A 23,572-nucleotide genomic window follows, 5' to 3' on the forward strand; every position below is an offset into this window, starting at 1 on the left:
GCCAGCAGGAAGAAACTACAGAAGATAAGGCCTTCAGCCCTAAACCCCTTTTAAGATTAAAAGGAACCTGTTGGGGGTGGACTGAAGCTTCTCTCTGCTTCACCGAAGACCCTCCCCCTTCATAGGCCACCAAGCCGCAGTCTCTTGGCCCGACCTCGCGGCAGGCCCCAACTGCGGTTTGAATTTGGCACCAAAATCCCGCACATGCGCAAACTAAGATCTCCGTGCATGGGCAGGATCTGAAGAGCTGTGGTCCCAAATTTGACCCCAGACCTGAACTTCGCCAGAATGGAAGATGTTCTCAGGCACACAGCTGCACCCCAGCCCATTTGCAAAGCGAAAGTTCCCTTCGTTTGTAAATGACTCAGCACCTGGATCTCCAAATATGGACATGGGACAGATCAGGGTGTCGGATTTTGGGCACCAATCCCCCTCCTCCTCCCCCCCATGGAGAGCATAAAACCTCCGAGCCCCCTGGGGCTGGGAGCACGTGGTCTTTCAGCTGCTAAGCCCCAGTTGCTCCTTGTTTGCGCAAACAATAAATGTCCACTTTCTGTTTCCCTTGCAACTGGTAGTATTGCGTCCGTCTTATTTCCATCATACGGAACTGGGTTTTTTTTTATTTCCATCAGCTGATAAGACAGGACAAAAACCCTCATTGCCTTACATTTTCACTTTGTATTTGTCCTTACAATCCTCACACACACACACACAACCATAATAACTGGGCCACACAGACACAAATACACACATGATTACAATCCAGGTCAGGCTGGAAGAGTCTCTCGCAAGACCGGATCTCAAGCTGCCCCTCACAGAGACACACAATCCAATCCCATTCTAATCACTTCACACACTGCTACACCAAGCACCCCCAGGACCCTCCCTGCGCCCCGCCCCACGCAGAGTCTTTAGCACCCCAGCCTGCATCCCAACCACCAGGCTGACCTAAAATCTCAATGTCTGAGGCAAAACCGCAACGCCACACGGGGCGGAAAAGGCCGCGGTGCCTTCCGGGAAATGTAGTCTGAACACTGGCAAACTGCCGGGCAAAGAACTCTGGGACTCCTCAGTCAATGAAATCGCAGTTAAGACTCCAGTCCTGGCCTGGAGGAACCTCCCTCTGCCCCGCCCTATAATCGCTTCCTCTCCGGAAGGGACAGGTGGGAGCTACCGCGGTGCTGAGACCACTGAACCTCCCGTTCCCACCCTGGACTTCCAGAGCCGCTCCGCACGCTGGAGGCTTCTGGGAGTAGTAACCTGTGCTCGAAATGCGCAAGCGCAGCTTCGCGCGTCAGCGTCCGCTGCTGAGCCAGGCTCCAAGCCCCGGTGAACATGAAGAACATAAGGGAAAGTGTTGGGGCGAAGAGTCCCCGAAGGGGAGTATGCAGATGTAACAGCCGGGGAGGGCGACCAAACGGGAAGAATGGGGTTGGCTGAGCGGATTAACAAAGGACCTTAATACTTGAGTACGTATTCGTGACATCCTGAGAAGAGTGAGGAGTGAGGACTCTCCAGCCCGCCTCCCGGGAGCTACGCGAAGTTTCTGCGCGAGAGCGCGCGTGCTACGTCGTTTGTGCAGGAGCGGGGGTGGGGGGGCTTCGGCTGGTGAGCTTGCGTTCATGGTTGCGTACAGAGGGGCGGGACCCAGGCGTTGTGGACTGGTTCCAGGAATGGTGACTGAACGTGTGCGTGTCGCGTGGCTTTGTTTGGGGCGGGGCCTCGCACGCCGCCTACGTGTTTCGAACGTGAGGGGGCGGGGCCGTGCTTGGCCCACGGGGGTCCCAGAGAGAAGTGCGCAGGCGCGGGTAGCGAGGGGGTCTTTGCGCAGTACCTTGGGCTCTACTGGGGCCTGACGTGGGAGGACGGAGGTGAGAGTGTGTTGTGTGAGATTGTGTGATTGTGCACCTGCGACTGCGTGTGTTGTGACTCTGGGGCTTCGTGGGGGTTGTGGCCCCGGGACTTCGTAGGGATTGTGTCCCGGTACTTCGTAGGGTGGTGACCCCAGAAATGTGTGGCGATGTGTGATTGTACTGGCCTGGGATATGACTCATTGTAACTGGACATGGAGGCCACTGTGGGGAGGATTCTGAGAGGCCGTACAGGTGTGAGGGGCTCTTCTGTGAAAGTGCGTGTGCGCGCTTGTATGGTTGTGAAATCGCATGCGTCATTTCTTGCGGCTTTCGTCTTCGGTAAAATCGGGTAATAATAGCACCAGTCTCCGTATTGTCGGGAAGATTAAACAGGACAGCATTGGCGACCCACCCAACACAGCGTGGTACTCAATAAATACCGTGTAGATGTGCGTGTTTGTTGTAGTGTTGGTGTTATTGACCTCGCGCTGAGGTGGGGTGTAGTCACGATGCTAGAGGACTGTCTCTGGACTTAGGATAAAGCATTGTAGGTGCCCCTAGCCCAGGGTCCAACGGTCTTGCAGTTGAGCCCTCCAGTAGCCTGGTTGCCCTTGCGTTGTTTCTGTCTCCGCATTAGTGCGCATTTGAAAAGAACGCAGTTCCGTCCTGGCCTCTGGGAGCTCGTGACTGTGACTGTAGTCTTCTCCTTAGCCAGGTTAACCCCTTGACGTCAAGTCGATTCAGACTCATGGTGAACCCAAGCATGTCAAAGCAGAACGGAATCATGTCAAAGCAGAACGGCGCTCCATGGTGTTTTCAATGCCTATAATTTTAGGGAAGTAGATTGCCAGGCATTTCTTCCATGGCACCACTACATGGGTACGAACTACCAACCATTTGGGTAGTAACAGAATGCAGACTATTTGCGCCACTCAGGTAGATGGGGGTTTAAGAGCATGAACTCTGGAGCCAGACTACCTGCCTTTGACTACTGGTTCCACCACTCACTAATTGTATGACTTTGGGAGAGGTTACTTAAATGTGCTTCTCCTCAGTTTCTTCATCTGTAAAACAGAGATAATAGTACCAGCCTCAGGTTTGTGGTGAGCATTAAGTAGGACAGCACTTGGCACATGTAAAAACCAAACAGGTTGCCTTGAGTTGATTCTCACTCATAGCGACCCTGTAGGACACAGTAGAACTGCCCCATAGGGTTTCCAAGGCTGTAATCTTTACGGGAGCAAATTGCCAGGTCTTTCTCTCTCAGCTCTGCTGGGTGGATTCAACCATGACCTTTTGGTTCGCAGGTGAGCACTTAACTGTTGCACCACCAGGGCTCCTTATCTACTCAGAGCTTGCATTTAGTAGGAGAGACAACAGTAAAATTGTTGGTGATAAGTATTTTGAAAAGTAAAGCAGGGTGAAGGGATTAGAGGGATCAATTGCTGTGGAGTTGACTCCGACTCATGGTGACCCCATGTGTGCCAGAGTTGAACTGTCCTCCACAGGGTTTTCAGTGGTTGATTTTTCAGAAGATCACCAGACGTTTTTTCCAAGGTGCCTGCAACCTTTTGGTTAGCAGCTGAGCGTGTTAACTATTTGCACCACCCTGGGACTCCTAGAGAGTGACAGCAGGTACTATTTTCAGAATCAACACCCAGACTTTCCATGGGCACCTTAGTCAACTCCAAAACTAAGGTAGGGAATATTTCTCACTGACCACCCCTACGGGGAGAGCAGTGAGCACCATCAGTGACTCCTTGGAATCCCTTGATCACGGAATCTAAGAGTTTGTCTTTGAGCTCATCAAAGACTTTCTCCTCCAGCCCTGAAGTCTGGGCCTCAACAGGGAGAAGTCAGATTTCCAGCCCCACCCTTGAGACTCTGAGATTTGAGGTTGTGGTTGTTGTTAGTGTTAGCTGCCACCAAGTCATTCCTTGACTCATGTTGACCCCATGTGACAGAGTAGAACTGCCCCTTAGGATTTTTCTTGGCCGCAATCTTTACAGAAGCAGATCGCCAGGCCTATCTTCCGTGGAGGCCTCCAGGTGAGTTCGAACTGCCAACCTTTAGGTTAGCAGCCGATCACAAACCACTTGGGCCACCCAGGCTCTGAAACTTAGGGTAGTGGTTATAAACAACGCCTTTGCATTAGTGAAAAACTTGGAAGGCTTTTAAGAAATAGAAAACAAAGGCTTGGACCCAGTCCCTACAGATTCTGATTTAATGGGTCTGGCGTGAGGTGTTCTCTTTGGTATTTATTTAAAAGCTCCCAAGAGAGTCTAATGTGCAGCCAAGGTTGAGAGAGAGCTACTGCTCTGAGAGACTTCAGGCTCCTCTGGGCTCCTGAGAATGAGAGAAATTAATCTGGAGGAGGGTTGGGGAGGAGTAGAGTCCCTGGGTGGCACAAACGTTAAGTGCTTGGCTGCTAACCAAAAGGTTGGAGGTTCAAGCCCACCCAGAGGCACTTCTGAAGAAAGGCCTGGCGATCTTCTTCCAAAATATGAGGTATTGAAAATCGTATAGAACACAATTCTGCTCTGACACACCTGGGGTTGCCGTGAGTTAGAGTCAACTCAAAGGCAACTGGTTTTGGTTTTAAAGGGCCATCTAGCTATTCAGTGAGCAGATACTTAACAAATCCTCTCCACATGCTAGGCATTGTTCCAAGGCTCAGGGCCCTTGGAATGCACAAAAAAAGGTCTGTTCTCAGGGGTTTGCATTCTAGTGGATGGAGACAGTCAGCACTAGACAGAATACCTAAGGAAACTATATAGCATGTTAGGTGGTGGTAAGAGCTATGGAAAAAGAGACAAAGCAGAGCTGGATAAGGAAGAAAGACCAGGTAAATGGGCTGGGGGCAGGTTGCAGTATTCAATAGGGTGTTCTGGTGACCTTCACAGAGAAGTGAGATTTGAGCAGGGACTGAAGGACGGGAGGGACTGAGGCAGGGGCTAGAGCATTGCCGGGCGAGGGTACTGCTGCGACAGAGATAAATCCCAGGGAGGGGGCAACAGCATATTCTTGGAATAGCAAGGAGGCCAGCATGGTGAGAGGGAGTGTAGGACCTGAGGTCACAGCACATGGCAGGCCAAAATAAGGTCCAGGTCACATACACAGAGTCATATTACACATATATGTGTATTGCACGTAGAGTTATTTTTAGATGCCATCGGGTAGATTCTGACTCATAGCAACCCACATATGTCAGAGTAGAACTGTCCCATAGGGTTTTCTTGGCTGTAATCTTTACAGAAGGATCCCATGGTTAAAGCACTCAACTGCTAACTGGAAGGTCGGCAGTTCAAACCCACCAGCCTCTCCCAGGAAGAAAAGACCTGGCGATCCACTCCCATAAAGATTATAGCTTTGGAAAGCCTATGGGGCAGTTCTACTCTATCTATAGGGTTGATATGCCTCTGAATCCACTTGATGGCACACAAAAACAACCATCTCTATGGAAGCAGGTCACCAGGCCTTTCTTCTGTAGTGCCACCGGGTGGTTTCCAACCACCAGTCTTTCAATTAGTAGTCAAGTGCAAACTATTTGCACTACATAGGGATCCTGCTGGAGTCAGATGCCTGGGTTTGAATCCTGGCTTTGAGCCAGATCCCAACTCAGTGTCACCTCCTCAAAGAGGCCTTCCCCAACCACCCCGTCAGTCTCTAGCCCCCTTTCCTGGTCTTTTATTTCTTCACAGCAGTGATCCTGTCTACCATTGTGTTGTACTGGGCTTGTTTTCCCTGCTGGGATGACCTTGGGCAAGTCGTTCTCATTTTTCTGTGGCGTAGTGGTTAAGTGCTACGGCTGCTAACCAAAGGGTCGGCATTTCAAATCTGCCAGGCACTCCTTGGAAACTCTATGGGGCAGTTCTACTCTGTCCTCTAGGGTCGCTATGAGTCGGAATCGACTCGATGGCACTGGGTTTGGTTTGGTTTTGGTTTTTAGTTTCCTCATGTTTAAGCATGGCGGTAATAATAAATCCGAGTCCCTGGGTGGTGCAAACGGTTAAGTGCTTGGCTGCTAACATGCAAGTCCACCCCAAGGCAACTGATTCCCACCAGGGTTGGTATGAGAATTAAATGATAATCTGTATAGAGTGGTGCCTGAACATGAAAGCACTTGATATTTGTTAATCTTGTTAATAGTAAATGTAATATTACCTCTTACTACAGCTTCATCCTACAAAGAGAGAAGGACTAACAAATCAATCTCCTGGCTGGGAGCCCGTTAACAGTACAAGGCCATGTTATGATTCATATTTTGAATCAAAACATTCCCAGAATTTTAACTCTGAATTTAAGCATGGCTTTGGTTTTATCTTCCCCAACCTCCCCAAGGGGAGAAAAAAAAGAAATTTTAAATCTGTAAAGGGAAACTTCCATATTTCCATCTTCTAGTGTGGTTCCTGCCTTACCTTTTTCACAGGAAAGACACAGACAAGCGCTTTTTAAGACATAGTCACCATTGTGGAGTTCCTGGGTGGCACAAACAGTTAAGTGCTTGACTGCTAGCCAAGAGGTTGGCGGTTTGAACCCACAGAGAGATGCCTCAGAAGAAAGGCCTGGTGATCTGCTTCCAAAAGGTCACAGCCATTGAAAACCCTATGGAGTGCAGTTCTAATCTGTACACATGGGGTCACCATGTGTCAAAATTGACTCCACAGCAACAGATTTGTTTTTGTGTTTTTTTTTAATTCTTGGCAAGACAGTATGGTTTGATAAGTAAGAACAAGGTGAGACCCATCATCATGATTGTGTGGACAGACGTCTCAGACAGCACCGGTGATCCCCACCTCCTGGTGTTCACGCTTTATATAATCCCACCCACACCAAGAGGAGTCCTCTAGTCTTTATCACAAGAGCGATCAGAAGTTGTGAAATCGTTTTAAGCAGAAAGAGTAATACGAATTCGTGGGTGTTGCAAACAGTTAACATGCTCGGCTGGTAACCGGTGGTTAGAGTCTACCCAGAGGCACCTCAGAAGAAAGGCCTGGTGATCTACTTCTGAAAAAGCAGCTACTGAAAACCCTATGGAGCACAGTTCTACTCTGACACACAGGGGGTTGCCTTGAATTGGAGTGGACTCCACGGTAACTGGTTTGGAGTTTTCTTTTTTAGGTAGTGCAAATAGTTCATATGCTTGGCTGTTAATGGAAAGGTTGGTGGTTCGAGTCCACCTAGAGGTGGCACCTTGGAAGAAAGGCCTGACAATCTGCTTCCAAAAGTTTACTGCCATTGAAAACCTTATGGAGCGGTTCTCCTTTGCACACGTGGGGTTGCCATAAATCAGAATCAACTCGGCGGGAACTAACAACTATATCCACCTTTGTTGGCTCTGGGGTGTGATAATGGCACTAGGGACATGAGGGACAGTGCCTGTGTTCTTCAGGGCCTTGTGCTGAAATATTAAGAAGTGAACTGTTAGTGTGTCTACAGCTTCCTTTCAAATGACTCAGTTTTTTAAAAAATTGTGTGTGTGTGTGTGTGTAAAAATGTTAACATTTGGTGAAGGGGAGTAAGGCAGTCCTTGTACTTACTAGTCTTTTGCTTTTCTGTAGATTTGGAATTTTTTAGAATGAGGGAAGTAAAAAGTACACCCAATTTCTGCCTTTCCAGACCCTCCCCTTCTGCAAAAGACAAGTTTAGAGGAATGTGAAATGGCTGCTGCAGCGGACGAAGGAGGGACAGGAACTCAAGTTTCCAGCCGAACCTTTTCCCATGACGCAGTTTCAGCATAAACCCGTTGCCGTCGAGTCAATTCTGACTCATAGCGACCCTACAGGACAGAGTAGAACTGCCCTATAGGGTTCCAAGTCCGTGATCTTTAGGGAAGCAGATCGCCAGGTCTTTTCTCCCACGGAACCACTGCTGGGTTCGAACTGCCAACCTTTTGTTTAGCATCTGAGTGCTTCAGTCACTGCACCACCAGAGCTCTCTAGCTTCAGCGTAGAATGCATGAATCCCACCCTTCTTGAATGCCGGCAGCACCTGCAAAACAGGCTATTGAGTCAGTCAGCAGTGGATTTGTAGAGCACATTTCCGTGCCAAGCGTGTGCTCAGTTTGGGAAGGACAGCAGTGATCAAAACAGTCGGGGTCTGTGCTCTAATCGAGCCCAACAGTGGGGGAGATGATAACCCTGAAAACCCATACACAGACAAGCTATTTGCAGGAAGCAATAAGTCCTGTGAAGAAGTGGAGCAATACAGTAGTATAGACTGTACTAAGGAGCAGCAGCATCCACTAGAAACAGTGCAAGACATATGTAATTTTTTATTTTCCAGTCTGTTAGATGCCGTCAAGTCAATTCCAACTCATAGTGACCCTACAAGACAGAGTAGAACTGCCCCCAAAGGTAATGGGGCACTGGGTTAATCTTAATGGGAGGAGATTACCAGGTCTTCCTCCCACAGAGCAGCTGGATGGGTTCAAACCATGGACCCCTCGGTTAGCAGCTGAGTGCTTGACTGCTGTGCCACCAGTAACCACACTGAAAAAAGTAAAAACAAAAGTTGCCGTGAAGTCGAATCCGGCTCATGGCGACCCCACGTGTGTCGGAGTAAAACCGTGCTCCACAGGGTTTTCAATGGCTGTGACCTTTCAGGAAACCCTGGTAGCGTAGTGGTTAAGTGCTATGACTGCTAACTTAAAGGTTGGCAGTTCAAATCCGCCAGGCGCTCCTTGGAAACTGTACGGGGCAGTTCTACTCTGTCCTATAGGGTCGCTAGGAGTCGGAATCGACGGCAATGGGGTTTTTTTTTGGTGATCTTTCAGAAGTAGACCTCCAGGCCATTCTTCCAAGGCGCCTCTGGGTAGACTTGAACCTCCAACCTTGTGGTTAGTAGTCGAGCACATTAACCATTGGACCACTCAGGAACTCCAGAGTGACTCAGGACAGAAGCTGTTTTAGATGGGGTCACCTCTGGAGAGGTGACATTTGACCACATCTCACCTCCACTCCCAGCCTAGTCCAAGCTGCCAGCATTTCCTCCTGAGTTCTTGCACAGCCATCTAATGATTCTTCTGTGTCAGCTTTGCCTCCTACACACACACACACACACACACAGTTTATTCACCATTGTTGTTAGTTGCCGTTCAGTTAATTCCAATCCATAGTGACCCCATGTGACAGAGTAGAACTGCCCCATAGGGTTCCCTAGGCTGTAATTTTACAGAAGCAGATCACCAGGTCTTTTCTCCCATGGAGCTGCTGGTGGGTTCTAACCGACAGCCTTTAGGTTAGCAGCCCAGTGCTTAACTGTTAGCAGCTGAGTGCTTAACCATTGCACCACCAGAGCTTGTACTCCAGACTACTGATTGCATAACAGTGCATAACAGATTTGAACCTCAGATTACTATTTGTTAAATAGGACTGTACTTATTACCTGCCTCACGGTAATATTGTGAGGATTGAATAATAACAAAAGGCATTAACAACAGTATCTAACATATACTGAAGATGATATGCCACGTACTATTTCAGGATTTGACACGTATATCTAATATAGTACTCAAAACACAGCTTTGTGTAGAGACTGCTTTTTGTCCCTTATCACACTTGTTGTTGGGTGCTTTTGAGTTGGTTGGGACTCATAGCAACCCAGTGTGACAGAGTAGAACTGCCCCATAGGGTTTCAAAGGAGCAGCTGGTGGATTCAAACTGCTGACCTTTTAGTTAACAGCCAGGCTCTTAACTTACAGTACCAGGGCTCCATGGCACCACTGGTGGGTTCGAACCCCTAGCCTTTCAGTTAACAGCTGAGTGCTTAAGCCTAGTGCCACCAGGGCTCCTACAGCCACCAAAGATTTGTTAAATCAAATGACATCACTCCCATGGTCAGCTCCCCTGTATCCCATCTCTTCTCATGCCCAGTGATCTCTAATCATGCTTGGGATCAAATCTAAACCAGCCTTCGTGATCTGGCCCTCCTGACCTTAGCTGCATCCCCCACACTCCTTACCTCGCTCCCTACTTCAACGCACGGACTTGCTGGCTTCCCTGTACGCACCAAGCACACTTCTGCTGCGAGGCTTTTGCACCTGCTGTACCTCTGCCTGGGATACTCTCCTCCTTGGCTCACACTCTCCCTGGGTTCAGATCTGAGCTCAGTGTCACCTCCTCAGAGAGGCCTGCCTGACCATCCTGTGACTCTCTAGCCTCCTGCCCTGGTCTTTTTCCCTTACCAGCAGTGCCCCCCCACCACTGTGTTCTAGATGGACTTGTTTTCCCTGCTGGGATATGAGGTGTATGGGGGCCAGTGCTTTTCTGCTCTAACTCACTGCACCACCCCCAGCACCTCACCCAGGAGGCACTCAGCACTCGTCAGTGTCATTGGCCTCCTGCCCTAGAGCTGATGTGACCTTTGGAGCAGACAGCAGTGGCCGTGGTCCTTCCCTGACCCTGAGAAGGGGCAGGAATGCTCCAGAAGATGCTTTGACCTTCCTGCGTATATGTGTGTCCAGGTGTGTGTGTTTGTCCAGGTATGTGGGTTTATGTGTCCAACTCTGTGTGCATCTGCTTGTCCAGGTATGTAAGCGTATGTGTCCAGGTGTGTGTGTGTCCAGGTGTGTGGGGGTGTGTGTCCAGCATGAGGGACCTGAGGACTCAGACCACCCAGAAGGCCTGGTCCTTCTCATGACTCCATTTCTCCCCCAGCCCCACCTTCCCAGCTCTTTGCCCCTGTCTAGATGTGGAACCCCACAGGAGAGGCAAGAATGCCTGCTACCCGGGGAAAATCCAAGTCCAAGGTGAGTGCTGACTCCTTTTCCTCCAGGAAAGTTCCATCTTATAAGACTTGCACCATTTGCTTTCCTTCTCTGGGAACACCCCTGCCTGGTGGAGACCCACACAGGAGCTGCTTCCCAGTTCCTTTCTTGCTATGGAGGGGGGACCCTGAGAACAGTTCCAGGGATCTCTCTCCTTTCTCCTCTGTGTGCACACGTCTGTTCACCTGTTTGTTCAGCATCCCAGGGGCCCTGCTGGTACGGGAGAATCCCCTTCTGCAGGGAAGGTGAGCATCACTGCAATGTCTCAGGTGGAGGCAGTGCTCAGGGAAGACTTCCACAGTGTGCTCCAGAGTTAATTCTCAGTGTCCCTCTGATTTTACTTTTCAAATTCACATTCACAAGGAGGATGTCTCTTTAGCTGGACACCCACACACGTACTTGGACACAAACACACACATCTGGACATACGGACACCTACGTGGACACACAAACATACATACTTGGACACACACACACAAACCACCCTGAACACATGCATACACTTGGATTTATGTATCCAGGGTACTGTCCCTAGCTCGTTGTTGTCAGCCTCTTAGCCATTGTGCCACCAGGGCTCCTTGACAAGTATCATTAGCTCCTTTAATTTATTCCTCATAACCTCCCTGTTGAGTGAAGTAGGTATTATTATTAGGCCTGTTTTATAGGTGAGGAAAGGGAGGCACATGGAAGTTAAGTAACTTGTTCAAGATCCTATAGTCTATGGGATTTGAGCCCAGGAACTCTGGCCCCAAAGTCCATGTTCTTAATCACTATGCTTTTTGATGGGTGCTCTATATTTCCTCAAATTTAAGACGTCATTGATGATAAGCCATGCTATTTATGTTCCGTTAACAAAGAACACCTCCAGTAGTTGAACTTTGTTGTGCCGTTGATTATTTGTCTCAATTTTAGATGTGTTAAAATATGGGGAGAAGAAAGGTGCTCCTCAGAATCCATAGAAATCATGTGTGAACCTTTGCTGACCTTTTCCTGTCTAAGAATTAATGGCTAGCTCACCACTTACCACAAGGTTTACTGTCATGGATGATACTGTTTGTTCTATGAGCCAACCTGTTATTTAGCTAAAAGATGACCTCATGGAAGTTTTGGTTCAAGGTTTAAAGAGTATCTCGGCAGTAGTCTTGGGCAGCCCTCCGTTTTCAAGCCTTCTTAACAATTTGAGTTCTGTTCCACATTTTGCTCCCATTCTGTCAGGATCTGCCTATTGTGCTCTTGATCAGAACACTCAGTCGTGGTAGCCCAACACCATCTAGGTCTTCTGATCTCAAGGTAGATGAGGTCATGGTTCGTGTAGACTGTTAGTCCTATATACTAGTTTTTTCTTTTAGTCTTTTGTTTCCTTCTTTCTCTTTTACTCTGGACGAGTAGAGACCAATAGTTGTATCTTAGATGGCTGTTTGTAAGCCTTTAAGACCCTAGATGCTATTCACCTAGCTAGGATATAGAACATAAACTTTGTGCAGTGTATTACACCAGTGACTGAATTGTCCCATGGTCCAGAGTCTTCAGACTTCGTAAACCAATCATGTGAGGTGTTTGGCTAAGTCGAAAAAGTATCCATGTTTGTACCCCTATGTGTTTTATTGTATATGTGAGTATACGTGGATACATACACTTAACATACATACATATGTATATATACACTGTATTTTTATGCAAATATTGTGTACCTTCTACATTTGTTTGCCAGCATTGCCCCCTGCAAGGTATTTTCATAGCGCTGCTGCTCCAGTTTTTTTTACAGGTTGCCGTAAAAAAAAAAAATAGGATAGCGCACTTACCTTTTGGAAGCAGATCGCCAGGCCTTTCTTCCGTGGTACCTCTGAGTGGATTTGAACTACCAGCCTTTCAGTTCATAGGCAGGCCTTTAACCATCTTTGCCACGCAGGGACTCCAAATTGAAGAAATACAAAGATTTCCTTTCTGTCTCCAGAGACCATATTCCAAATGATGTGGGCCTTCTCCATTGACTGGGTCTGACTGAGAGAGAATCAGGAGAGATTTGGTGGGGCAGGAGGGAACCTCTGACAGCAGGAGACCTTCCCAAGACTAGCAGGGGAAGGTGTAGAGGGTATGGGAACTGGGGGAGGGGGAGTATCTAGGTCAAAGAGTTCAGAAGGGCAACTGCAGCTTGGAGTCTTTATAACTAACTACCACCCAGTTGCCATTGAGTCGGCTCCAACTCATAGTGACCTGACCTTTCAGAAATGAATTACCAGACTTTTCTTCCAAGGCTCCTCTGGGTGGATTCAATTCTACCAACCTTTTGATAGTAAACCTGTTGCCATCCAGTTGAACCATTTTCATCGCCCAGGGACTCTTTATAACTAGAGGATTTTATCTTATCTCTGGTGGCACAATGGTTAAGCACTCAGCTGCTAACAGAGAGGTTGGCGGTTCAAACCCACCAACTACTCCGTGGGAGAATGATGTGGCAGTCTGCTTCCGTAAGGCTTACAGCCTTGGAAACGCAATGGAGCAGTTCTACTCCATCTTGTAGGGTTGCTATGAGTCGGAATCAACTCGACGGCAACAGTCGTTTTAGTTTTTATGGCTAGCAAACGTAGGGCGCAGTTTTGCAGAGTATGCAAAGCAGGAAGGCTCTAAATAGCTAAATATCTGCTTATTTGAGCTGTTTTTAAAACAGATGTGTAAAACTTTGAATTTGGCACTGGTGGGCTCTTTGGAGTAATGGGCCCCAGCTTGTAATGAAGAAATAAACAACCTGGGGCCAATACCTAGAAGCCGTCTTCGACTCATGTATACACTGAAACCTGGGAGAGCCAGAACTCGATGGGACTACCTTGTTTTTCGAGGTCTCACAAGTTTCCCACTTTTGACAGGGTGCAGCCTTAGCACTTTTCTGTCATTCTCTATTAATGGAATATATTTCAGTTTTCCTTCTCTGACAGGTTTCTGCCTTACAGTTTCCAGCTTTCGCAGGTATTACTGTATAACAATCAGTTTTGCTGCTTGTACTTGCAAATTATAGAAAACTCAAACAGGCTTAAGCAATGAAGGAAATATATTGATTTATTTCATAGAATATAAAAATGCATGTTCTCTGTCCTTCTTAGTTACATATCAGGAACATCTCTCAGTATCAGCAGTTACAAGTGTATGTTATTTTTTATGACTGCATAATATTCCTTCAACATACGTGCCTTAAATTTTTTTTTTTTTTAGCTGAAGGACATTAATTTCTTGTTATTTTAAAGAGTGCTACAGTGAACAACATGTTGTTACAGTTGTCTGGTGACTTTCTCGGGAGTAGAACTGCTGGGTTAAAGCCTAGGCATTTATTAAATGACTCCACTATACAAGGAGGAGCCCTGGTGATGCAGTGGTTAAGCGCTTGGCTGCTCACTGAAAGGTCAGTGGTTCAAACCCACCAACCACTCCGTGGGAGAAAGATACGACAATCTGCTTCCATAAAGATTAAACCCCCCAAAAAACCAAACTTGTTGCTATCGGATCGATTCCAACTTATAGCGACCTTATAGGACAGAGTAGAACTGTCCCATAGGGTTTCCAAGACTGAAAACAGTTAAGTGGCTTGACTACTAGCCAAAAGGTTGGTGGTTTAAACCCACCTGGAGTTACCTCGGAAGACAGCTCTGTCTATCTGCTTCTGAAAGGTCACAGCCTTGAAAACCCTATGGAACAGTTCTGCTCTGTACGCGTGGGGTCGCCATGAGTTGAAACTGACTTGAAGGCAACTACCAACAACAAGGAGTGTATGAGAGCGGTGGTAGTGCAAGTCGTAGAATTCTTGCCTTTCATACAGGAGACCTGGGTTTGAGTACCAGCCAGTGCATCTCAGTCGCATTCTGTGGAGACTTGCGTGTTGCTGTAACGCTGAACAGGTTTCAGCGGTGCTTTCAGACTAAGATAGACCAGGAAGAAAGTTCGGGTAGAGTGCTTAGAAGAATACTTGGATATCCTAAATGTATCCTTTATGCAACATGACACTTAATAATAACTGCAGTCAGTGAAAGCCCTGTGGATCATAACAGCCTGATCCCATTGTTCATGGGGTTGTCATGAGTCAGGGACCACTTGATGGCACGTAACAACCACAAACAATATATGGCTATTGTCAAGGAATATTCAAAAAGGAAAGTGCATGTAAGGCAAAACCAACCAAACAATAACCCACCTGACCCAAAATTAATGCTATTTTAATGTGTATGCATATTTTACAAAAGCTACATCATATCACATTGTGTTTTATTTAATTAATAAATCTGCCTCTTGACCTCAGAACCCCTAATGCTTTCCTTTTTTTTCCTTTTTTTGTGGTAAACTATAGGTAACAAAACACTTGCCATTTCTACACTCTTCACATGTTCAGTTCAGTGACATTATGTTCCTCATGTTGTTCAACTATCACTATTAACTGTCCCTGAATTTTTCCGGCACCCCTAACAGAAGCTCAGTGTCCCTTAAACATTCCCTAATGCTTGACTGATTCCTGGTACCACTTGTCCCCATGTTTGGGACACGTCCACCATTTTCTCCAGCCATATGGGAGCAGAAGGGCCCAGCGAGTGGACATGTGGCTTTCTATTTCAGGCACCAGTGACGTTTGGAGATTTGGCCATCTACTTCTCCCGGGAGGAGTGGGAATGGCTTAGCCCCGTTCAGAAGGATTTGTACAAAGAGGTCATGTTGGAGAACTACCAGAACCTGGTATCTCTTGGTAAGGCTCCCCTCCCCTCTCTTAGTTATCTAGTACTGCTATAACAGAAATACCACAAGTGGGTGGCTTTAACAAACACATTTATTTTCTCACAGTTTAGGAGACTAGAAGTCCGAGTTTAGGGCACTGATTCTAGGGAAAGTCTTCTCTCTCTCTTGGCTCTGGGGATAGGTCCTTTTTCCTTGATTCCTTGGTGATCTTCGTGTGGTGTGGGATCTATCTCTCCCCATTTCTGCTTGCTTCTCCGTACGTGATCTCAGTTTATATCTCAAGAGATTGACTTAAAACACACCCTACACTAATCCTGCCTCAGTAACATATTAAAGAAAACCCATTCCCAAATGGGATTATAATCCCAAGTATAAGGGTTAGGATTTACAGCACATATTTTGGGGGGACACAATTCAAACCATAATATCCCCCCACCATCCAGAACCGGTGTGTCGAGGGATGTACATCCGCCAAGGTCTCAACTGAAAAAAAAAAAGCCACCCAGTGTTTATTTTAAAGCTTTATAGAGATACAATTCATATATTGTACAATTTACCCATAAAAGTTTACAATTCAGTGATGTTTAGCATACTCACATCCATCACCAAAATCAATTTTAGAACATTTTCATCACCCCAAAAAGAGTATGATTGCTGGGTCATAAGGTATACATGAAAACACATAGACATGGAAACGTGTCCACACACAAGCTCATACACAAATGTTCATAGCATGATTAAAAGAAATCCTATACCCATTAACATTCATTCTCCACTTCTCCCTAAATCCCCATTTTTTTTAAAGCTTTATTGAGATATAATTCATGTATCATACAACTCATCCACATAAGGCGTGCAATTCAGTGGTTTTTTATCTACTCACAGAGCTATACGTCTGTCACTACAATCCATTTTAGAACATTCTCATCACCCCAAAAAGAATATGATTGCTGAGTCATAAGATATACATGAAAACATGTAGACATGGAAACCTGAGTCCACACAGAAACTTGTCCACAAATATTCATAGCAGCGTTATTAATAAAAGAAACTTTGTATCCGTTAGCAGTCACTCCACATATTCCCCTAAGCCTCCCAGCCCTAGGCAACCACTAACCTACTTTCTGTCTCTATGGATACCCTAAGTACCCTAAGAGTGTGATCGCTGCGTCAAACGGTATACATGAAAATATGTAGACGTGAAGATGTGTCCACACAAAAACTTGTAGAAACAACCCAAATTTCCATCAGCTGATGAATGCGGTAATCCATACAGTAGACTATCACTTGGCAAAATTGAGGAATGAAGTTTGACCATGCTGCTGTTGGGGTGGAGGGCATCCGCTGAATGACACAGAACGGGGGAAAGCAGGGCCCTTCCTCCTCCAGGCTCCCCGCCAGCACCCACAGTGGTGGAAGCTAACAAGGAACAGCGAGTGAAGAAGTGGTTTGCAGAGTCCCAGCCCCAGCATCACAAAGCAGAGCAAAGGCACTTGGGTTTGAAGCTGAAAGACAATATCTGAGTAACCAGCCTCAGGAGTTTCTGGTCCAACTTTTCAGGAGACTAGTTGGCTTTGTAGAGTTAGAAATAAACAACTCTGCTGGCTGGGACTGGATTTCCCTCTTTCCCATTCTCGTGCTCCCTTCACATCCTCATGTTCGTAAAGTCTCATCTGAGGAGACAGGACTTGACTCTGGTTTCTGTGGCACTTCCATCATGGTCGGTTTTCTCCTTCTCCCTGTGTGCAGGACTTTCTCTTCGGAGGCCCAATGTGATCACTTTACTGGAGAAAGGGAAAGCACCCTGGCTGGTGGAGCCACCGAGAAGACGCCGGGTGCCTGGTGAGTAAGAGGGGACCAAGCCTTAGAAGTGGGCATCCTGCAGAGGAGTTCACAGGGTCGTGAGGAGGCAGCCTCTGAAAAATACAATGTGAGAGCCCCCACCCCCACCCCCACACCAGAGGATCCAGGCCTGTGGAGAAAATTCAGGGCTCTTCAGTGTGAGCCCCCAGGGGGAGACTAAAAAATGAAAACCAAACCCATTGCCATGCAGTCAGTTCCGATCCATGGCAACCCCATGGGTTATAGAGTGGAACTGTTCCATAGGGTTTTCTTAGCTGTAATTTTAACAGAAGCAGTTTGCCAGACTTTTCTTCCCTGGAGCCACTGAGTGGGTTTGAACTGCCAGCCTTTAGGTTAGCAGCTGATCACAAACCACTTGCACCACCAGGGCTCCTTAGAGGGAGAAATGGTAGCATTGTTGTCGTTGGGTGCTGTTGAGCTCATTTGAACTCATAGTGACGCCATGTAACAGAATAGAACTGCCCCAGAAGGTTTTCTTGGCTGTAATCTTTACAGAAGCAGATTGCCAGGTCTTTCTCCTGTGGAGCAGCTGGGTGGGCCCAAACCACCAACCTTTGGGTTAGCAGCTGAGCACTTAAATGTTGCACCACCAAGGCTGTTCAGAGAGAAAATAATCAACATTTAATCAGACCTTACTAGGTGTCGAGCACTCTTCTAGGTACAGGTTCCGCTCAACAATCCTATAGAGACTATCATTATTCCCATTTTGCAGAGGAGGACACTGAGGACCAGAGAAGCTCAGTGACTTTCCCAAAGTTACACAGCAGGGAGGTGGCAGAGATGCTAGGTTTGAACCTCAGGAGGCCAGCATTCAGAAGCTCAGCTCTCAAAACCCTCATCCCCACGCATTGTTTTCTCTGCATCTCTGCTTTCATATTTCCCCTCTTTCTCAGAGGAGGTGTATTCTGACTTCCAATGAAAACACTTTTCATAACAGTGCTCAAATTTGCATAATTTTCTTTGTTAGTTAAAAGAATTAAAATATTTTCCATACTTGTTCTTTTTCACTATCTTTCAATGATTCATTCTTTTCTAATAGATTCCTCTTTGGTTAGCCAAGTAGTATGTTCTTCTATATGTTTATTTTCTTTGTTGTTGTTGTTAGTTGCCTCCTCGTTGGCTCCAACTCATAGCCGTCTTATATATGTAGAACAAAACATTGTCTGGTCCTGCACCGTCTTCATGATTGTAGGCGTATTTGAGTCCATTGTTGTGGCTATTGTGTCAACCCAACTCTTTGAGGGTTTCCCTCATTTTCACTTTACCAACCATGATGGTCCCTCATTGGTCTTTTCTGATGACATGTCCAAAATAAGCTAGCCGAAATCTTGACACCCTCACTTTAAGTAGTTAACTCACACTAATTAGTTTCTGATTGGACACATTACACACCCTTGCTAGGAGCTAGGGATCAGCAGTGTGGTATAAGCCAGTAGATAAGAGCACCAACTTGGTCATCTGACTGTCTGGATTTGCCTTCAGCTCTACCACTTAGTTGCCATGTTACCTCAAGTAAATTACTTAACCACTGTGTATCTCAGTTTCCTGTCTAAATGGCAATAGCTGTGAATATACAGGGTGGCTGTGAGGATTGAATGAGATGATATATGTTAAGAATTTGGAACAGTGCTTGAGAATTATAAGGTATTATTATTATTACAAGATACTATTGTCATGATAACTCATCTGTCCTACAGGAAAGATAAGGCTCAAAACTAGAATAAAATCAATATAAGGTTAAAGAATGCATCTAAAGGTTGGCAGAAGAGCATTTTGGGGTTAGGATTTTCAAACCTAGGTGAACTAGCACCACTCATTTGTTCAATCCAGGCGTTCTCAACCAGGGGTGATTCTGTCCCCAGAGGACATTTGGCAGTGTCTGGAGACATGTTTGGTTGCCACAGCTGGGGGATAGGGAGGCTTTGCTCCTGGCATCTACTGAGTAGAGGCCAAGGATGCTGCTCAACATCTTACAGTGTATAGAACAGCCCCCACAACAGAGAATTATCCAGCCCCAAACGTCAGTACACGTAGTCCCTGACTTATGACCAGGTTCCATTTTGACGGCTCTGTTGAGGTCGGTTCTGACATAAGTTGAATACCTCTTTTTTTTTAGTTTTCATTATTATTGCCTGTTAGTATCTTTATAAATTATAACATATTGAACATCTGCGAGTGAACATCTGAGAATGATAGCATCAGCAAATTACCTACTGCAGCATTGTGTGTAGTACATGGTACTAACAATAATATGTACCAAAAAAAAAGAAAACCAACACGGTGCGGTTCTTTGTAACTCAAATATGTCGTAAGTCGTGGTCTACCTGTTGTGCCGCATTTGAGAGACCCTGGTTTAATCAGTCTTTTTTGAGTGTCTGGCTTCTGCTAGATACTGCTCAAAGCACTGTGTTATTAGGAGATAAACAGCGAACACAATAGACAAAGTTCTCTACCCTCATGGCATTTACATTCAGTAGGGGAGCTCACTCGTCTGTCAGTGGAGGCTTGCATGTTGATATGATGCTGAACAGGTTTCAGCAGAGCTTCCAGACTAAGATGGACCAGGAAGAAATGCCTGGTGATCTACTTCTGAAAAGCAAACAGTGAAAACATACGGATTACAATGGTCCATTCCTCAATCGACCATGGGGATGGTGCGGGACCAAGCAGGGTTTTCATTCCATTGTGCGTGGGGGCCAACTCAACGGCAGCCAACAAGAACAACAGGAGGAGACAAATAAATATGGATTTATGTGTAAATGCTTTGAAGAAAAACAAGGCAGGGAAAAGGAGTTGAGTGTGACAGGGCTGCTGCTGTAGGTAGGGTGGTCAGGAAAGATTCTTCTTGGAGGTGGCCGCTGAGCAGTCAGTAATAGTAGCTTGGTGAGGGGGAGGGCAAGGAGCAGAGCTCTAAAGAGATGGAAGAAGAAATGCAAAGGCACAACAGCAAGGATGAATTTGGCAGAGTTTGTCATGTTCACAGACGAACAAAAGGCCACTGTGATTGGAGGAGAGTGAGCAAGGATGAGAGTGGGGGAGTGCCTTAAAAGCAGCACCATCACTGGGTATACAATGTTAGCCACATATGTAATTAAAAATGTTCTGGTATCCTTATTAAAATAAATACAAAGAAACAGGTGAAATTTTAATAATGTATTTTATTCAACCCAATATAATCAAAATAATATTTGAACACATAATTGATATTTTTAAAATATTTTACTTTTTTGTTCTGTCTTCACAATGCAGCATGTACATCACACTCATCAAAACCAAGAAACCAAACCCACTGCCATCGAGTGGATTCTGATTCATAGTAACCCTGTGGGACAGAGTAGAGCTGCCCTGTAGGGTTTTCTAGGAGTCTTAACATAAACAGATTGCCAGGTCTTTTCTCCTGTGGATCCACTGATAGGTTCGAACTGCCAGCCTTTCAATTAGCAGCCAAGTGCTTAGCCACTGCACCACCCAAGCTCCTTTATTACACTCATAGCACATCTCAGATCAGACTGGCCACATTTCAAGTGCTTGGTAGCTGCATGTGTTAGTGGCTACTGTGTTGAATGGCATAGATCTAAAGAGCTCAGTTCTGTTTATTGTGCCACAGGATCCGAACCTTATAATCATTCTATAATACCAGTAGTTACTTTAAAATATCTTGTACTTTCATTTTACTAAATAACAGATTAATTTTTTTTTAGTCTATTACCTTTTTTCTTAGTTTTTTTCCTACTCCTCCTGAGTTGAAAGTTTTTACTCTTCTAAATATCTGAATATTCAATTCTAATAGCTGCTGAGTTTTTTTATTTTTTAACATTCGATTTATAAGAATATGCTTCAAATTTACAACTTTGTGGAGGTATTACACTTCATAATATTCACCCATTTTGAGGTTACAATTCAATGATTTTGATAAGTTTACTAAGTTGTTTGTAACCATCACCATAATCCAGTTTTAGAACACTTTCATCACCCCAGTAAGACCCCTCAATGCCTGTTTACAGTTAATCCCTGTTCCCACCTCCAGGCCTAGGCAATCACTAATCTACCTTCTGTAAATTTGCATTTTCTGGACAGTTAATATTTATAATATTATATTTATATTTACAACATAATAAAAATACATTTATCTAATGAACAGTTTAAGGAGTTTAAAATAGGTGTATAAAATTTATCCTATAAATAAAAGCTTCATTTATTCATTTTCAAGTTGTAAACTCCCCTGAATTCCAGTTATTGGCTATTTCTATAAAGCCCTTAGTATCATAATTGAAGCTGTCATAAGACACTAAAAAGTTACTGTTCTGGTTATCATCATTGTTGCTGTTATGATTAATAATGATAATGTCTCCATTTATATTCTAGAAGCTTCATTTTTCCAGCACAGGAAAACAGAAACATTTAATTTTTTGATGTCTTTCAGAGTCAGGGTCTAAGTTTAAGACCAAGAAGTTACCTCCAGATCGGAGCAGCAAAGCTGGGCAAAGCATCCATCAGAAACCAATTTCTGTACAACAGAAGGTTCCCACAGGAAAGAGGAGCTGCAAAACCAATTCAGTCCTAATAAAATCCAAGAAAAGGCGTTCAGGGAAGAAATATTTAAAATGTAGTGACTGTGGGAAAACCTACAGTCGGAGCTTATCTCTTAAACTTCATCAGATCTCTCATACTGGGGAGAAGCCTTATGAATGCAGTAATTGTAGGAAAGCTTTCAGACAGATCTCTTCCCTCATTCTTCATCAGAGAACTCATACTGAAAAGAAAAGCCATGAATGTGGTAAATGTGGGGAACACTTCAATCGAAAAACAACCCTTATTCTGCATGAGAGAATGCATGATGGAAAGGAAACCTCTGACTGTGGGAAGGCCATGAATCAGTGCCCACCACTCAGTATTCATCAGAAAATTCACATTGTTGAGAAGGTCCACCAGTGCAGAAAATGTGGGAAAGCTTTCAACCGTATGTCATCCATTTTGCTTCATAAGAAAATTCACAATAGAAAGAAAATCCATAAGTGCCATAAATGTGGGAGAGGTTTCAGTAAAAAGTCAACGTTTGTTAAGCATAAAAGAAGTCATACTGGAGAGAAGACCCATGAACGTGAGAAAGCCTTAAGTCAGAGTATACGGCAGAGAAGGCACCCTTTACTGAATCCTTACAAATGCAGAAAATGTGGGAAATCCTCCAGTAAGATTTCATCACTTTTGCTTCACCAGAGATTTCACACTTCAGAGAAACCCTACCAATGTGACAAATGCAAGAAGATCTTCAGGCGGCCTTCGACCCTTATTTTACATCTAAGAACTCATAATGGAGAGAAACTATACAGATGCAATAAATGTGATAAGGTCTGTAATCGGCAGTCAACCCTTATTCAACATCAAAAAGTTCATACAAAGAAAAAGAAACTTATTGAATGTAAGGAATGTGGGAAGATGTTTTCTGGAACTGCAAACCTTAAAATACATCAGAACATTCATTCTGAAGAAAAACCTTTCAAATGTAATAAATGTAATAAAGTTTTTGGCCGCCAGTCATTTCTTATTGAACATCAGAGAATCCATACTGGAGAAAAACCCTATCAATGTGAGGAATGTGGAAAGGCCTTCAGTCACCGCATATCCCTTACTCGACACAAGAGGATTCACACTGAAGATAGACCCTATGAGTGTGATCAGTGTGGGAAAGCCTTCAGCCAGAGCGCACACCTTGCCCAACATGAAAGAATTCACACTGGAGAAAAACCGTATATATGCAAAACATGTGGGAAGGCCTTTAGTCAGCGTACATCCCTTATTCTACATGAAAGAAGCCATACAGGGGAGAAACCCTATGAATGTAATGAGTGTGGGAAGGCATTTAGCAGTGGCTCAGACCTTATTCGACATCAGAGAAGTCATTCTTCAGAGAAGCCCTATGAATGTAGTAAATGTGGGAAGGCTTATAGTCGGAGCTCGTCCCTTATTCGACACCAGAGTACACATTCTGAAGAAAAAGCCTAAGGTGGTTTTAAATCTGTGAAAGTGAAGGCCGAGGCTATCAAAGAAGCAAGAACGGGCATGGGAAAAATGTATTTGTAACAAATTTGGTACATATGGGACCATCATTCTCATAGTGACTCTATGAGAATGATGGTCCCATATGTACCAAATTTATGTTACAAATACATTTTTCCCATGCCCGTTCCTGCTTCTTTGATTTATGGGACCATCTGATGATAAGTGCCCCACTTTGAAAGCCAAAGAGCAAACATTATTGGTGATTTTTGACTTGATGATGCAGCGGTTAAGAGGTACAGCTGCTTTCCAAAAGGTTGACAGTTCGAATCCACCAGCTGCTGCTTGGAAACTCTATGGGGCAGTTCTGTTGTGCCCT

At 45.2% G+C, this 23,572-nt stretch overlaps 1 protein-coding gene across 2 annotated transcripts; it reads left to right on the forward strand.

Annotated features, from left to right (window-relative positions):
- Positions 1-492: 492 nt before the first annotated feature.
- On the forward strand, positions 493-23,290 carry ZNF667 (zinc finger protein 667). Of its 2 annotated transcripts, XM_003406875.4 has the most exons (5): positions 493-1,469; positions 10,511-10,602; positions 15,217-15,343; positions 17,083-17,175; positions 21,620-23,290. In XM_003406875.4, the coding sequence occupies exons 2-5, from the start codon at positions 10,543-10,545 to the stop codon at positions 23,197-23,199; spliced, it is 1,860 nt and encodes a 619-aa protein (XP_003406923.2). In that variant the 5' UTR covers positions 493-1,469; positions 10,511-10,542; the 3' UTR covers positions 23,200-23,290. The 2 variants fall into 2 exon arrangements, with proteins under 2 accessions (XP_003406923.2, XP_064149490.1); XM_064293420.1 differs by having other exon boundaries at positions 493-10,602.
- The last annotated feature ends 282 nt before the right edge of the window (positions 23,291-23,572 follow it).

The sequence above is a fragment of the Loxodonta africana genome, chromosome 11, assembly GCF_030014295.1.
Source record: "Loxodonta africana isolate mLoxAfr1 chromosome 11, mLoxAfr1.hap2, whole genome shotgun sequence".
NCBI classification, from domain to species: domain Eukaryota; kingdom Metazoa; phylum Chordata; class Mammalia; order Proboscidea; family Elephantidae; genus Loxodonta; species Loxodonta africana.

Bases quoted from the DNA above. Each gene is read 5' to 3' on its own strand.
- ZNF667 (XM_064293420.1), top strand. From the start codon at position 10,543: ATGTGGAACCCCACAGGAGAGGCAAGAATGCCTGCTACCCGGGGAAAA. The intron at 15,344-17,082 runs GTAAGGCTCCCC...CCCTGTGTGCAG, and splicing joins CCAGAACCTGGTATCTCTTG to GACTTTCTCTTCGGAGGCCC. The intron at 17,176-21,619 runs GTGAGTAAGAGG...GATGTCTTTCAG, and splicing joins GAGAAGACGCCGGGTGCCTG to AGTCAGGGTCTAAGTTTAAG.